Here is an 18,319-nt window from a genome sequence, read left to right on the forward strand (position 1 = left end):
TACAACATACGAGGACATTCACAACCAACACAAAAAAACTTTAAAAGTGAACATAAAATACCTTTTCAAAGGACCAAGACTACTCAAGTGGGCCATTTTACTTATGCAAATTCACAACAAAAGAGACAGTCTAGAGAAATTACATCAGACTGACTAAGAGTTCTATGTGGGTCCCTTAGGCTTATGGCCTTGTGGACGTCATTAAGAATCTTTCATTCATTCATTCATTTAATGTTGTCAAAAAAATTGGGCATTAAGTCAAATAAGTGTAGGTGTCAAATCAACAACTCCCATCACAACTATTGGAACACATTCAAGTAGTAGATCCTCTCCCTTATTACTCTTCCTTCAAGGCTATTAATGATGAGTATATAATACACAATGAGAGCATGTGGGTATGAGTCCTTTGCAATAGGTGTGAGTGGTGGTGATATGGCCTGAAGGAAATTTCTTTTAAAGCTTAAAAAGGTGGCTTGCTAATTACACAAATGAAATGAAATGATTTTACTAATGTCCATGAGACGAAAGGTCTATGAGACCATATAAAGGGAATGAGTAAATAGCCACTAAATATCTTGCTGGATTTTTTTGAGGCTGTCCCTTCTTTTGTGGAGCTGCATTAGCAAGACCCTTTTTTGTGGAGTTTCATTAACAAGACGGCCGGCCACCTTGTGAAGTCTTGGTCCCTCGTGCTAGATTTTATTTCCCTCACCATTGTCGAGTCCACCTAACCACACCCCAGAAACGGGGGTTTGAAAAGAAGAGGAAGAACTAACACTACAGGCGATCTATACAGTATGTTTGCTGGGGGATCAATCGATGATTATACGGTTAGCAGGAGGAGAAAATTAGTGAGTGGGTTTGGTCTTTGGACAATCTACAAGCATCTGAACAACCTCCCGCATGGTCGGCCTCTTCCACGAACCGAACTGACCCCTAGAGATTTTGAAATATCCCGGTGTGAAAGCAGAGGACATCATTCCATTTTGTCAGAAAACTTAAGCCGGATCATGAAAAAATACCCATTTCCTCATCTTCATTGCAGTTGCTGGACTTTTCAAGCGCACTTATTGCAGAGACATACAGATCACGCACAGGCAGGTAGCACCAATTTTTATATTTAGCTATGTTTCCTCTGCATTTTGCGAATTCTTTTTAACTTACTACACTCATTTAGCTTTAAAAAGCTACGCGAATTGTTCGGTTGTTTAGTAGATTAAAACTGCAGTTTACCAATCCCATCTCTTCGATTCAACTGTCGTGTAGGGATAAACTGGTAGACGTTTACTGCATCTGGCCCAGGTGAGGATTGTTTGGAATTCTTTGGACTGGGAATTCCCATATGACACCATCCACTTATTTAGCTGACTGAACCACGAAAAGGGTTTTCAACCAACAAATCTTAAATAAAGGAAAATTTGCAAATTTTGTGGTGAATTTTTGTACGGTAAGAGGTAATGCCAATTTAAATGGGTGAATTATACTAATCTACTCGTGCACGTTTATTAGATAGAGCTAATGCCACGATCCGTTTTGGTGATGAGTTTTCCATTGACTGTGCTTCCTGACTTTCGCAGTTTGTACCCAACTTCTAATCACTTCCTCTTTCTATTACTGTTACCCTGTATGAATTTCTCATTAAATCCTTTGGGAGGTAGTTTATGATTCTTTTTACCACACGGTCTATCACTCAGTTGCACCTATCTTCATGGATTTTCCCTATGAATTGCTAATTAGATGATACATGCAAAACAATGCATCCCGGATACTATTTTTTCCTTTCCCACGACCACCTTTCCATTCTCACCATCGATAGAGATGTAATGTCCTAGGTAGGATGGTTAGCTCAAATCCACCAAATTTTTAACGATCAACCTGAATTCTAGTTCCTAGTTCTTGATATAAGGAAGATGAAGGCATATGGGGATTAAAATGTAATATCCCCTACTAATAATTACCATATGTCATTAAACATCATTATGCCTTAAACTATTCAGATAAGAAAACAGCCGATTCTTCTAATAATAAATAACCAATTATATTTAGGGTTTGTCCTCACTATTTACTTAACCCTAATAGAGGATGGTGAAATTGTTGTGCTAGGGTGCTTGGAAACCGTCTACAAGTAAGCTCCCTTGAGGCTTCAGAAATACATGACCTTCGCCCATCTTTGGTTTACTCGTCTTGTGAGGAATTACTCAGCCTCTCCCTCCACAAACCCCACCTTTTAATGAAAGTGTTAGCAGGAGACTAATGGCTAGGCCATGAATTATATTGGTCTCTCATGTATTACGAATTTGTATGCATATAAGTGAAATTGTGCATGACTGTCATATAAATCCGAATTCCACTATATGCATATCTTCCAAGACCACAATATATATTTGAATATGCTGTGAATTCCATTTCTTATTGGATCTGATCTGCTCCTTTCCTCTAATGAACCTTCTTCCCTTTATGTCTCTCAATGTGAGGGAGAGGTCACACCGTTTTTTATCATAAATGCCTTTGGCAAGAGACACAACCTTTCACCATTACTACCCTTGAAATAGTGCAACACTTTATCATTTTTGATCTTTGAAAGCTACACAACTTTTCACCATTACTACACTTGAAATAGTGCAATACTTTATCATTTCTGATCTTTGAAAGGGACACAACCTTTCACAACATATGTGCACATATTATTTAAGTCAGATCATTACTTTTGGATCCTCCCTTTCTGATTATAGAATAAACACTTATTTCAGATCATTACTTTTGGATCCTCCCTTTCTGATTATAGAATAAACACTTATTTGCTTGATCCTTTTTGAATCCCCATTTCAAATGAATCCTTGTCCCTTTTATATCTTCCCATACAAGGAAGGAGTCTTGCCTTTTCATTATTCCACCCTCTTGAACAAGTTACAATTATCCTCAGGTCCAAAGGTATAAAATCAACTTTCTTCAACACCTCCAAACTTAATCAAACTCATGAACAATACATCAAATAAAATTGTTCATCAGCATTCAACTTATTCATTCCATTTTTTCAGTATGTGCCAACTAGTAGAATAATATCATAGTTAACATTAAACTTCAAACTTAAAAATAGTAAGTAGCATAAACACATAAAAAACATCCACATAAATATTTAACATAGAAATCCAATTGGGAAAAACCACCAAGTAACATGTTACCTCTTTTTCACTCTTCTGAAGTGAGCTTTGTAGGAGCCAACCCTGTTAAAGGTTACAAAACACATTGTTAGGGTGTGACCCTGTTAAAGGATTTAATCACCCTGTTAGGAGTGACCTTGTTAGAGGGCTTTAGAACATTCCCTTAAAATGTCACCTTGTTAAAGGATTTACTAATAACTATTAGATCAACCTTAATCAAAAGGATTTTACTATTGTCACAATGATTGGAAAGTAACAACTAGTTTTGATCTAATAACATACAACTCACTTTGCAAATTCAGATCTCTATTCGGCCCAACCTTGGTTCATTGACTGGACCATCATTCTCAACAACTCAAATCTACTTGGCAATTCTTCAAGCAATCTTCGACATTACAAACTTCACACTTCTCCTTTGCAAGTTTGTTCTCCACTTGTCTCCACAAATTCCAATCCAACAACATAAATAATCTCATATGCCTCCTTATAGGTAGCTTTGATCTTTTGCCGCTTAAACAAAACCGTAGATCTTAGGGTTACGATTAGATTCAATAGATTCAATGAATCTAGCCAGCTTCCATTCTTTGTCTTCCTTCTTGATACTTCTAGAAACATTCCCTCAAATCTTAGCCTTTGATCTCTCAATTAATCCTTTCCATGCATTAAATAATCCAACTCATCAATCCTTATCGTCAACACATTTTGATTATTTCAAGAATTCAACTGTGTCGGTCACAAATCTTGTCTTTCTCAAACTGTTAATTTGTTGACACTCGGTCATAACTATGTTCAGCTGCTCGGTCATCACTGGATCACTCGATCATCACTAAATTGTCTTGCTCGACTTACATTGCGCAACTTGGTCGTTATTGTCACTTGGCATTCTCTGTCACTCGATCAATATTGATACTCGACAAAGCTTAAGTTTCTTAATCTTTTGCTTCAGATACTCGGTCAAATTTATTAGCTCGGTTGCTTCAATTAACTCTTTTTGCTCCTCAACTGATCTTTTGTCCTTGCTTATTGTAATGAATAAACAACACATTATCTTGTGAAGTACTAACTTATCAACTGCCCATTGTAATTCCATCACACTTTCACATCTCAACTCAACCTTTCACTAGGTCATCTCATAATCTCTTCTTTTCACATCATCTTCATCAATCAAATGATATGACACTCTACATTGTTAGCAAATGTCTTACTAGTAAGGTTTGACATCAGTGTTAACATAATAATTATTCCATAGTTGTAGTTCCTACAATGGGGAACTCCACATTTGTTTTGCTTAGTAGTGTATTGGTTTGCTAGTTTAGTTGATAGGCTATTTGTGGGAACTTTGTTCCTGGAAATTGAATTTTTGACGGAAAAGTTCTTGTCTGGAAAAATTCTCAGTTTGGCCGGAAAATTGGGAATCCTTCCCGTTAATTATTTATCGGTTAGTTTTTATCTCACTCCACTTTTAACTCTTGCTTTGATATTTATTAGTTGTTTTTTCTACTTTAATCTATTATTTTTCTTTTTTTCTTTATTTAAAAAAAAAATACTTGTGATCTCCACATTAGCTCATGTTGTGATCTTATTTATTTAACTTTTAATTTTTAAAATTGATTTAGATTTTAGTTTTTAAATTATTTTAATTTATGTTTTCTATTAGTTTAGTTTTTTCTTTAAATATTGTTATTTAGTTTCGACAATTTATTTAGTGAATAAAATCTTTGTTAGAGACGTTATTTTTTCATTTTATTTTTTTGTATTTGTCTATTAATTTTTCATAATAGATTTTTTATGGTTTTTTAAATGAAATAAATTGAATTTAAATAAATAATATTTATTTATCTATTTAAAATATTTTAGTAAATATCATGTTATTTAAATTGAAAATTATTAATAATCTAATTTGTTCACTTAAAATTATATTTTAAATCTCCACTTTCAACTTTTTTTCCCTATTTATTTAAAAAATAATTACTTGTGATCTCTATATTAGCTCATGTTGTGACCTCTATTATTTAACTTTTGATTTTTAAAATTGATTTAAATTTTAGTTTTTAAATTATTTAAATTAATTTTTTAATATTAATTTAGTGTTTTCTTTAAATATTATTTTTTAGTTTCTATAATTTATTTAGTCAATAGAATATTTGTTGAAGAGGTTATTTTTTCTTATTATTGTTTTGTATTTCTCTTATTAATTTTTCATAATAGCTTTTTTGATGGGATTTTTTTAAATGATTTTTTTCATGTTTGATAAATTGAATTTAAATAAATAATATTTATTAATCTATTTAAAAGATTTTAGTAAATATTATGTTATTTAAATTAAAAATTATTAAAAATCTAATTTGTTCACATAAAATTATATTTTTAAAAAATAATTTTATTATCGAGCACCTATTGGCTTATCGTTGCAAGCACAAAAGCATGTAACTGCTAGTTTAGTCTTAGTTTGATAGTAATTTTTAAGTCTTAGGTGTTGACAAGGTAAGAAGTTTGAGCAAGATTAAGATGCAAGTTGATTCGTAGTTTTGCAAGCCAGGATTTTGGACTAAGAAGTTTTAATCGTCAAGTCCTGATCCATATGCTTAGTGAAGTCTCTGGTATGATCCTAATCAAGATTCCTCAAGAGTACCTCATTCCCAACTTGGATGAGCCATTTTGACCAAACAACCAACTAATTGGTAGAAATTTGATCTCTGCTTCATGGTGAAAACCTTTGGCTATCGTGGAAATTGCATTGCTTGTTGATTAAACTTCAAGCAAGTGTAAAATTCCAATTCAACCCAAGGCAATTTGTGCAAATAGGTGATGGAATTCGATCTGAATATTGATGGAAACCAAAGAAAACAAAGAAAAAATCTGATTGCTCCAAGCTGAGTTCCCAATACTTAGTGAAATTTTTGAAGTCAATCGAAGTACAAGAGCCCAAGAGGTTGGGAATCCGACCTCCCTTGGGACAAGTTTCCCAAACCAAGGCTAGATTTCGACCTGCCTATGGAGAAGAGTTTTTATTACACATTGGAATCCTGGTTTGATTTCAAATGGAATTTCTGAAAACTATCATTTTTTGCAATCTACCACGAGGGCAATTTATGCAAGCAGGTAATAAAATCTTATTATCATATTGATGTGAAATTTTAAGGTAAGATGAAATATGGCTATTGTGAGGGGAGGTTCTGTTGAGATAATGGGTGTTGCACACATTGCATAATATTGTTATTTTATTATGTAATGTTGTACCTAGATGGACGTGCAACATGTAAAGATTCCCATGAAATATTCTTGATGAATTGTATTGTAACATTGTGATAATATTTCATGTAATTATTTAATATTGGGGAAAAGAATTAAATGCCCAATATTAAATGTGGGGTCAGTGGGTTAGGTAGCACATGGTTTTAGCGCATGGTTTATGTAATACCACTTGGTGGTTTTGTGGGACTTCCTACTATATAAGCAGCCACAAGGGTAGTTGTTGTAGAGAGAGTAAAAGTGAGAAAGGCAAGAGTCGAGCAGGACAAGGCTTGACAGGTTAGCCAAGGGAGCATTTGTGAAGGTTGGAAGCATGGCATGGGATGTGTGGATTCATGCTTGTTCACATAGTTTGCTCGGTTGTGGCTATGGCTATGAAGGCTTCCATGGTTGTATTGCAATGGTGTTTTTTGCTGAATAATACATGGTGATGGATGCTTTTGGAGGTTGGGTTTTTTCCCTCAATGAGGGTTTCCCAAGGTATATCTTGTGTCACAATTTTGTGGGTATGTTGTCTATTCTCTTGCATGTGGATTTTAACTGCGTGTTTATTTGAGATTTATTATGGGTTATGTGGAAATGGTTATATTCTTTATTGCCAGGTTTTCTTACAAGTGGTATCAGAGCTATGGTTTTATTATTGTAACCCTAGATTGAATCCATGGGAATGCATGAGAGGATAAAAGAAAGAGCAAGATTTATTGCAGATCTAAGAGATTTGGATTTGCTGTTATGATGGGATGTTAAAAGATTTGGGCATGGGAAATTGTTGGACAAAAGGGTTTTTCGGATGTTTCATTTAAAATGAGGGTTTTGGGGGGTAGCTTGCAAAAATGACCTCCTGGGTAAAAACAGATTTCACCATTGGATCCGAGTCGACATTTCCATAAATTTTGATATATAATATGCCCTAATTTGGCCATGTTCAAAAGAAATGGAAGAGTTTTTTAGTTTTAGTCCATGATGGCTGTCAAATTTAATCTCGTCGGAATTTTCGTCACAGAAAAAAATAAAAAATGAAAAATCGCCGTGAAACTGGTAAAAAGACTGTCTTAGTAAAACGGCCATAACTTTCTCTCAGAATATCGAATTTCAGAGTTCTTACAGACGTTGGAAAGCTAATTCAGAGCACTACAACATGGTGTAAGTTTGGTTCTATGATTTTGACATTTTGTCAGGTTTTAAGAGCCCTAAAGTCAGATGTTGTTTATTTTGAGCACGGATTAGGGCATAACTTGGGCATACGGAGTCGGATTTTGGACTTCGAGTAGTCAATGGAAAGCTCTTGGAGAGCTCTACACATTGGTTCAGATTTGGTGCAAGTTTGGCATAATTTATTTGGTGATATATTGATCTGAACAGTTTATGGTATATTTTGACTATGGTAACATTGTGAGTTTATGGCTTTGGAGATTTAAGAATTGATGTCATTGTATACTCAGTTCATATTTCAGTTTGGTCTCATGATGATATGGTTATTAGTGTTTGGTTTGGATATGTATGTTGACTTGTTGGATCTACAAGTTGTGCAGTGTTGTAAGCGGTCTATACTTACAGGTTGCATTTATAGCTTGGTTATGGGTTGTCTTTGCCCATTGATCTTTCATTATTGATGCATATTCAGATTGGTGGCTTGGATTTGGGTTGTCTATGCCCTAAGTCACATGATTTACTATTTTTTTCATGTAGAAGGGATGAGATGTTTTTACCAGGTACAATCATGGTGGAGGATTGTGGTTGACTATTTTATGTTGACAGGTTAGACATATTGAGAGCTAGATGCTCGGTTCACAGATGTGATCATGGTGCTATGGATTTTGGCATGATATGATTGGATATATAGGTACATCCTTGATGTTTATTAGCTTGAATTTTTTTTGATTTAGTTATGGTGATATATCTTCTTGGTTGAGGATCATGGTTATTTAGTTTCTTTTGAAGAGCTCATGATGTGCACTTTGAGTTCTTTGATGTTTTGATGCCTTGGTTGATTCTCATGGTTAGAGGATGGGTTTTTCATCATGATGTCATGGATAGCTTGGGTACACGGTTTAGTGGGAGCTTGTGATAGTGATGGGGTGACAGTGCAGGATTATTTCCTGGTTTTGGTTTGGATCTTCAAGTAGGAGATGGATTTTATGATGCCATAGGTGACTTGGTACCACGGTTGAGTGGGAGTTGTTGGCATTGATATATTTATTGAGTGTTTGCAGATGTTGGAGGTTTGTCTTAGATCCTGTTGCTGCAGAAGCGTTTTTGACATTTGCATGGTGCACTTGTTATCTTCATGGTATGTGGAGATGGTTCTTCCTGGTATGTGGAGATGGTTTTCTTCATGGTGTGTGGAGATGGTTGCATCTTGAGGACTCAGAGGGTTCTTGGCAAAGGTGTGGTTTATGCATTTATTTGGCATGTTATCTTTGGTATGAGGATGGTTTAATTATTATGTCATGGTATACTCTTGATACGCGTTTAGAGTTGTGACATGTTATAGTATGTTCATATGGAGCATGTTATCTCTTTAGTTGAGATGGTTAGATCATGTTGTCATGTTTATGTTCCTGAGGCCATGGTTGGAACTTTGACATTGATCTTGGTTTAGTTTTTTAGTTTTTTGGTATTAAGTACACTGATCATAAACTGGATACTTCATGATATTGCTATGTTGCATTTGGAGTTAGCATGGATTGATTGGTTACAGGTGCTCATGGATACTTAGAGACGGTGGTGATGCTGATTTCTCTTGGATTAGAGAAGTATTTGTTGGGACGGTTGATGGTTTCAGCAGGAAGTCCGAGGGGCAGTCACCTGATATGGACTTGAGAGGAGATTGTTCTTAGATGAGTCTTGGTTGGAGACTTGGGTATCTTGATGAGCATTCTCATTCCCCACTCTTGGTCTACTTGGCAGTTTGCTACTTGAGAGGTATAGCCCATTTTTTCTCTCAGTTGCATTATATTTATGCTTGTCTTTCATGGATATGGATCTTGAGCTATGGTACATGAGTTAGTTCTGGAGGGTTCATTTGAGAGATGGTTTAGCATTGGTTATCTCCATTTGCATATGTTGTTATGCTAGTTGAGTTTGGAAGATGGTTTTATATTGGGCGTATTCCTTGATTTAGGAATGGTTTATTGAGTTTGATCTTCTTGTGAGAGGCTTACATCCATGATTAGTTATATGGTATGGTTTGGGTGTTGTTGAGGCTTCTTGTTGGGGTTTTATGGAGGAGATCATACTTGCACAGTTTACATCTAGAGGTGTGTGTAGAAGGACATGATACAGGTTATGATTTGCATGGTTTCTCTGGTCTTGGTTATCTTCTTGGATGTTCAGTTTTGCCTACATTGGATTTGAGATTGGTTAGATATTGTGATTACTGGTTTGTGCTCATGTATGTCATGTGAGTGATGACATGGTTATTTCTTTATCTCTTTCCTCTGTTGGTTGTGGAGAATTTGGATGACTATTGGAGACTTGTTATGAGAGTTTTTTCTTGCAAGATATTAGTTTATGTATTGTGGATGTCCTTGATACTACATGGATTCACTTCTTTGAGATGTTGTGAGTGGATTGGTTATAGATTTGACATTATCTTTTGCAGTGGGAGCTTCTTGGTATATATGTGGCAGGTATTGCTCTTGAGGCTTGTGATTGCAGGTTATAGATTGGATATGTCAATGATACGAGATTCACTTGTTATACCTTAGAGGTATGCATAGTTGGATAGGTTTGGCACTTGCTGTGGGTGCTATTTCAGCTATGGATATTTTGACAACTACGGATACATGTGATTACCTTTGGATCAGGTTATTTGTGCTTGGAATTTCAGTTGGTACAGGATTTTATGATCTTCTAATGCGACAGGTTGGGTGGTTTTCTCTTTGGATGGCTTCTATGTATGTCCAGTGGCAGTGGCATAATAGGAGGTGAGATCATTCATGTTCGAGATGCTGGATACTTTGATTTTGTTGTGGGTACCAGGATGGAGCACTTGGTGTATTTTGATCCATGATGGTGGATGTGCTGGGAGGGATTGTTCCCTTATTCATTTATGTGGCTACGGATTGACCCTATGCAATGTATATAACAAGTGGGAGATTGTTGAGATAATGGGTGTTGCACACATTGCATAATATTGTTATTTTATTATTTTATTTTATTATGGAATGTTGTACCTAGATGGACGTGCAACATGTAAAGATTCTCATAGGATATTCTTGATGAGTTCTATTGTAACATTGTGATAATATTTCATGTAATTATTTAATATTAGGGAAAATAATTAAATGCCCAATATTAAATGTGGGGTCAGTGGGTTAGGTAGCACATGGTTTATGTAATACCACTTGGTGGTTTTGTGGGACTTGCTACTATATAAGCTGCCACAAGGGTAGTTGTTGTAGAGAGAGTAAGAGTGAGAAAGGCAAGAGTCAAGCGGGACAAGGTTTGACAGTCGCCAAGGGAGCATTTGTGAAGGTTGGAAGCATGGCATGGGATGTGTGGATTCATGCTTGTTCACATAGTTTGCTTGGTTGTGGCTATGGCCATGAAGGCTTCCATGGTTGTATTGCAATGGTGTTTTTTGCTGAATAATACATGGTGATGGATGTTTTTGGAGGTTGGGTTTTTTCTCTCAATGAGGGTTTCCCAGGGTATATCTTGTGTCACAATTTTGTGAGTATGTTGTCTATTCTCTTGCATGTGGATTTTAATTCCGTGTTTATTTGAGATCTATTATGGGTTATGTGGAAACGGTTATATTCTTTGTTGCCAAGTTTCCTTACAAGTTGAAACACTTGGTAAAAACTTCTGATCTGATCCCAGGCAATTTCCAAACAACATGTAAATTTCTGCCTAACTTACGAGATTGTCCTTGAAATTCCAACTTACTTAGACAAAGGAACTATCTTGAGGCAAGGTGAATGGTCTGATTGTTCTAGGATGGATTTCTCAAACTTAGTGATTTTTTTGAAGTTGATTTTAATAAGAAAGACCAACCAGCATCGAAAATCCAACCTCCCTTGGCTTAAATTTCCCAAACCAAGGGTGAAATTGACTAGCCTAGTGATGAAAATGCTTAAATGAATGGTGAGATCTGGGCATTGTCGATGAAGTTTCTAAGCATCAATCAAATAACTCAAGTGTTTGCCATGTGTTTGTCCAATAAAATTGCCAAAACTTTCAATCAGCATTGTGTCCAAACAAGCACTATAATCTTGATTTGCATTTGAAAGTAGAAATCCAAAACAAGGTAGAATATCTAAACTTTGCATAGGTAAACTGTAAACACTTTGATTTTTTTTGAGATGGCCTCAGTGAGAAGAGTCCAAGAGAGGTCAAAAGTCTGACCTACCTTGGGGCAAAAGCCCAAGAAAGGTTGGAATCTGACCTCCCTTGGGGCGAATTTCCTAAAGCCTAAGAAAGGTGAAGTCGACTTGCAGTCTATGAAAAAGCTTGGTCTAGTTGTTATCAAAGAGATTGTCAAACATTCAAGCAACCCAAGCTGATCACCACGCACTTGTGCAGTTAAACATTGTAAGATTTCAAGTTGAGAATGAAGACTTGATTTTGCATTTGGAGAAAGAAATCCAAGAGCATGGCAAAAATCTGAAATTTTCATGGTAAAATTTCCAAAAACTGGCAAAGATCTAATATCATTTCAACATACACTCTAGTGAACTTCGCAAACTGATTTAAATTGGAGAACCCAAGAGAGGTCAGAAATCTAACCTCCCTTTGGAACACAAGCCCAACTAAGGTTGGAAATCCAACATCCCTCAAGCTAAAAGCCCAAAGATATGATGATTTCTTCCCAGCAATTGGGACATATTCCAAAATGCAAGATCAAAGCTGATTTAGATAGAATAAGGTGAAAAAGCAAAGTGATTGAAGGATTTATTTTTTCACCAAAGTGAAAAATTTGAAGGAAGGAGAGAAATTTGATTTGTAGTGGGAGCAAACATGGGCTTGCAATGTCATTCAAACAAGAGCCCAACCAAGATCCAAAATCCGACCTCCCTTGGGCAAGATTATAAGTGCATCTTCAAGAAAGTCGACCCAGGTTGAGTGGGAAATTCAAAAGTTCAAATCGTGTCAACCTTGTTAAGTTTTTAACCCATAAACAGATAAACAACAACAAAAGAGTATAAACATTACACAAAAAATTGAATACATTTATCCTGGGAAAACCCTTCCACTTGAAGGGAAAAACCCAGCCACACCAACAAATATCTCTTTTATTGATAATAAAGAATGTTTGAGTACAAAGTTGTCACTTGGTTTATTGACAATATACCAAGCATGTTAGATTGTGGTGACTGATGAGGAAAGTACTGTACATACTTCATAAATTCTTTGGGGTTCAAATTTTTTTTTTGGGCCGTGGCCGACGTTGTAGCTGACATATGGCTGACATGTTGTAACCCTAAAACGACATATAATACTTGTATAAAAGGGTTTAGGGTTAGGTATTTTTCATTATGTTGTGATGCAAAATTTAGTTCTTGCTGGTATTGAGCTGTAAGAGATTACAGATTGTAATCAGGTTGTATTCATTGGATCGTAATAATATCGGACTGGCTGTTTGGTGGATGTGGCCCAAGGATTGGGTGAACCACGTTAAATCTTGGTGCCTTGTGTTCATTTCTGTGTGATCTATTATTTTTTGTTATTGGTTATATTTGCATGTAGTTTTTATTTCTGTCCGTGATTTTATCCTAACAAGTGGTATCAAAGCAAGGTTGTCTTTCAGTTATCCTTTGCAAGAAAGCCTCACGATGAAGTGGGAGGCTCACGGTTGAGTGGGAGCAATAACAGATGAGGGTAAGTTGAGGGTTGATAGGTTTAATGGGCATAACTTTTAGTTATGGAAGATGCAAATGGAAGACTATCTGTATCAGAAGGATTTATGGAAGCCGTTGGAAGACAAAGTCAAGAATCAGGGAACTATGTCAAATGATGAATGTGATCTTTTGGACAAAAAGGCACTTGGAAGCATTCGATTATGTCTAGCACCATGGGTGGCATTTAATATTACAAAAGCAAAGACGACAGAAGAATTGATGAAAACCCTAGCGACACTATATGAAAAGCCCTCCGCTTCAAACAAGGTATTTCTCATGAAGCGTTTATTTAATATGAAAATGGTAGAAGGTAGATTTGTTACAAATCATTTAAATGAGTTTAATACTATTACTAGTTAGTTATCTTCTGTGGGTATCAATTTTGAAGAAGAAATTAAGGCTCTTTTGATTTTGTGTTCTTTGCTTGACAGCTAGAATGGCTTGGTAATGGCTGTGAGTAATTCTGTTCCTGGATCTAGTACCTTAAAATATGATGATGTGATTGGTGTTATTTTAAGTGAGGAAACTTGTAAGAAAATCTCAGGTGGATCTACATTAGGAAGTGCTTTGAATGCACAAAGCAGGGGCAGAACGATTGAGAGAGGAAGTAATTCTAAAAATCGTGGGAAAGTCAAAGGGGAGGAGGTCTCAATTGAGAGGACCCAATGACTGCTGATACTGTGGAAAACCAAGGCACAAAAAGAAAGATTGCTAGAATCGAAAGAAAAATGAAGGAGATAACTTAGATGGAGATAAGGAGGCAAATATGGTAAGTAACAAATCCGAAGAGGATGCTTTGCTTCTGTCTTTAGAAAGTGTTGATGATTCATGGGTATTAGATTTTGGTGCTTCATTTCATGCTGCACCTCATAGAGGTTATTTCATTGATTATGTCCAAGGGGATTTTGGGCTTGTTTATTTGGGGGATAATGAACCGTATCAGATTGTTGGAAAGGGAAAAATTAAGATTAAGTTGCAGAATGAGAATCATTGACTACTATATGAGGTAAGACATGTTCCAAGGCTGAGTAGGAATTTAATTTCAGCAGGGCAACTCGGTGATGAGGGTTGTGTAGTTACTTTTAATGATAAAAATTGGAAGGTTTTAAAAAGTTCCCTTGTAGTAGCAAAAGGTGTGAAAGTAGGCACCTTATATCTTTGTACAGGTTATATTGTTCCTTCTACTTTAATTGTTTCAGAGAAAAATGAATGTTCAGGAACAATTGCTGCAGTTGAGCAGGGAGAACAAATAGTTGCTATAGATTTTGATACAGCGCCGTGGCACAACAGACTTGGGCACATGAGTGAGAAAGGTATGAAAGTTCTTCATTCAAAGAAAGTTTTACCAGGTTTGAAATGTGTTAATATGGATTTCTGTGAAAGTTGTGTGTATGGAAAACAAAAGAGAGTGAGTTTTGCAAAGATTGGGAAGGAAAATAAAAGGGAGAAATTAGAGCTTGTGAATACCGATGTATGGGGATTGGCTCAGGTATCTTCCCTTGATGGCTCTCATTACTATGTTACATTTATTGATGATGCAACTATAAAAGTATGGGTTTATTTCTTTAGACAGAAATCTGATGTATTTCAAACTTTTAAAAAATAGAAATGCTTGGTTGAAAATGAGACTGGTAAGAAATTAAAATGTCTCAGATCTGATAATGGTGGTGAATATTGCAGTCATGAATTTGAAGATTATTGCTCCACTAATGGTATTCGTAGACAGAAAACTGTTCCAAGGACTCCACAAGAAAATGGAGTGGCTGAACGCATGAACAGGACTATAATAGAGCGCGCAAGGAGCATGAGGTTGCATGCTGGGTTGCCCTTACACATGTGGGCGGAGGCTATCAATACTGTTGTATATTTGATTAATAGAGGTCCCTCTACTCCTTTGGGCTGTGGTATTCCAGAGGAGGCATGGACTGGTAAGAAAGTGAGTTATTCTTTTCTCAAAACCTTTGGTTGTGAAGCATTTGCTCACATAGATTTTGAAAATAGAACTAAGCTAGAAGCTAAGTCAAAGAAATGTGTATTTGTTGGATATGACATTAATGAGTTTGGTTATAGGCTTTGGGATTTTGAAAATCATAAAATTGTAAGAAGCAAGGATGTCATATTCAATGAGAAAGTGTTGTACAAAGATTTGTTGCAGCAACATGAGAAGAAAGAAGATGATTATGTAGTGCTGGATGATACTCCAAAAGTTGATGTTCCAGCCATTCCTCATGATGTGCAACAACCGCAACAACAAATACCACACACATCGGTGAATGTTAGACGGTCAACAAGGCAAATTAGACCTCCACAAAGATTTTCTCCCTTGATGTATTCTATTTTACTTACTGATGTTGGTGAACTTGAAAGTTATGATGAAGCTGTGCAGGTGGATATTAAGATTCAATGGGAGTCTGCAATGAAAGATGAAATGGACTCTTTGCTGAAGAATAAGACATAGGATTTATGCAAGTTGTCTGGAGGTAAAAAGGCTTTACATAATAAGTGAGTATACAGGTTAAAAGAAAAGGATGGAGGTAAGAAAAGATTTAAAGCCAGGTTAGTTGTAAAAGGATTTGCACAGAAAAAAGGAATTGATTTTGATGAGATATTTTCTCCTGTTGTTAAAATGACTTCTATCCGTACTGTTTTAAGTCTAGTGGCTACTGAAGATTTGCATTCAGAGCAACTAGATGTTAAAACAACCTTCCTTCATGGTGATTTGGATGAAGAGATATATATGGCTTAGCCACAGGGATTTGCGGTCAAAGGTAAGGAGAACTTAGTGTGCAAATTGAAGAAAAGTTTATATGGCTTGAAGCAAGTACCTCGGCAATGGTATTTGAAATTTAACAGTTTTATGCATGAGCATGGTTACAATAGGTGTCATTCAGATCATTGTGTCTACTTTAAGAGGTTGGATGATGATAGCTACATTATCTTATATTTATATGTTGATGATATGCTTGTAGTTGGGTCTAACATGGATCACATTAAGGGGCTAAAAAGCCAATTAGCACATGCATTTGCTATGAAGGATTTGGGGCCAGCAAAACAAATCCTTGGTATGAAGATTTGCAGAGATAGGAAGAACAGAACATTGATGTTATCTCAGACTGATTATGTTGAGAAGGTGTTGCAACGTTTCTCTATGGAGAATGCTAAAGCTGTTAGCACACCTTTACTTGGTCATTTGAAATTGACTAAGGAAATGTGTCCTAAGACATAGGAAGAGGAGGATAAGATGTCCAAGGTACCCTATGCTTCAGCTGTAGGAAGCTTGATGTATGCTATGGTGTGCACTAGGCCAGATATTGCACATGCAGTGGGAGTCGTTAGCAAGTATATGAGTCATCTAGGAATTGAGCATTGGAATGCAGTCAAATGGATTCTCAGATATTTGAGAGGCACATCCAATAAGTGTTTACACTTTGGGGGCTCTACTATTGATTTACAGGGCTATGTTGACTTAGATTTGGTGGGGGATATTAATACTAGGTGGAGTACTACAGGTTATGTCTTTACTGTTGGTGGGGCAACCGTGAGCTGGGTTTCTAGGTTACAGAAGATTAATGCTCTATCCACTATAGAGGCAGAGTATGTTGTTGCTACAGAGGTAGCCAAGGAGATGATATGGCTTCAGTTCTTCTTGCAAGAATTGGGACATCCTTAGAAGGATAATTATTTGTTCACAGATAGTCAGAGTGCCATTCATCTTGCAAAGAATTCAGCTTTGCATTCAAAGACCAAACACATACAGTTGTAGTACCATTTCTTTCGATTAGTTTTGGAGGATGGACAGTTAAAGCTGGAGAAGATACATACCAATGACAATCTAGCAGATATGTTGACAAAGGTAGTAACAAGGGAGAAGTTGAACTCCTTTTCAGCTTCGGTTGGTCTTCTAGACTGAATATTAATAAAAAAACAATAGAGTCTAGGGTGGTTTGATCCAGTGGGAGCCCCATGTGTTAGCGGTATTACTACAGGATTAGTGTCCAAGTGGGAGATCGTTGTTTAGTGTGGAGCCTGATCAGTCCCCAAGTGGGAGATTGTTAGATTGTGGTGACTGATTAGGAAAGTACTGTACATACTTAATAAATTCTTTGGGGTTCGAAATTTTTTTTTGGGCCGTAGCCGACGTTGTAGCCGACATATGGCCGACATGTTGTAACCCTAAAACGGCATAAAATACTTGTATAAAAGGGTTTAGGGTTAGGTATTTTTCATTATGTTGTGATGCAAAATTAGTTTTTGTGGCGGTATTGAGTTGTAAGGGATTACAGATTGTAATCAGGTTGTATTCACTAGATCGTAATAATATCGGACTGGCTGTTTGGTGGACATAGCCCAGGGATTGGGTGAACCACGTTAAATCTTGGTGCCTTGTGTTCATTTGTGTGTGATCTATTATTTTCTGTTATTGGATATATTTACATGTAGTTTTTATTTTTGTCCGTGGTTTTATCCTAACAAAGCAATCACAATAAATAGATTGCATAGACTCTCCATCTTTCATGCGAAGGTCTCGTTGAATCCCAAAAAATAAGACCCACCATTTTTGCCAAATATTCAACACTTCATATTTCCATATGCATGCCTCTTTGCATGACATATGTCACATGTCTTTTTATATGATATTATCACAATGTCTCTCAGCTGAAGATGACCATAATGGCCATAACAAACATATTTCTATATCATAAAATTTGAGATAAAGATCTCTATCGCAGCTACAATCTTTTACAAACCTTGCTAGGAGATGCAAACAAAAATGTTATTTGCTAATCAGGTTGGCGTGCTTAGAGGATGATAAATCACAAAAGGAAATTGTTCAAGTGCTAAAGAGGTTGGCCTTGTAAGCCTAATGGACATGTCTCTTGGATGGATACATATAAAAACCTTTATCCCAACCACAATTCAACTTGGTCCATTGAAAGCATGTAGATTGAATTAAGTTAGATCAGACTTAAAAAAAGTGAAAATTAGAATTAGAGAGTGAGTTTAGTGTTTGGTAACTTTCAAAGAGGATCAAGATTGCAAGCTGAAAGGTTTTTAGAGTAA

At 36.2% G+C, this 18,319-nt stretch overlaps 1 protein-coding gene across 1 annotated transcript in view; it reads left to right on the forward strand.

Moving 5' to 3' along the window:
• Positions 1-601: 601 nt before the first annotated feature.
• LOC149552585 (uncharacterized) overlaps positions 602-18,319 on the forward strand; it is a 50,325-nt gene continuing 32,607 nt past the window's right edge. Inside the window, exon 1 of the mRNA XM_089788180.1 lies at positions 602-1,101. Coding sequence (XP_089644306.1) covers positions 798-1,101 — 304 coding nt within the window. The 5' untranslated portion in view covers positions 602-797. The remainder of the gene's footprint in view (positions 1,102-18,319) is intronic.

Source organism: Cupressus sempervirens, chromosome 6, assembly GCF_028749045.1.
Source record: "Cupressus sempervirens isolate cs-2001-9-10 chromosome 6, ASM2874904v1, whole genome shotgun sequence".
Lineage (NCBI taxonomy): Eukaryota > Viridiplantae > Streptophyta > Pinopsida > Cupressales > Cupressaceae > Cupressus > Cupressus sempervirens.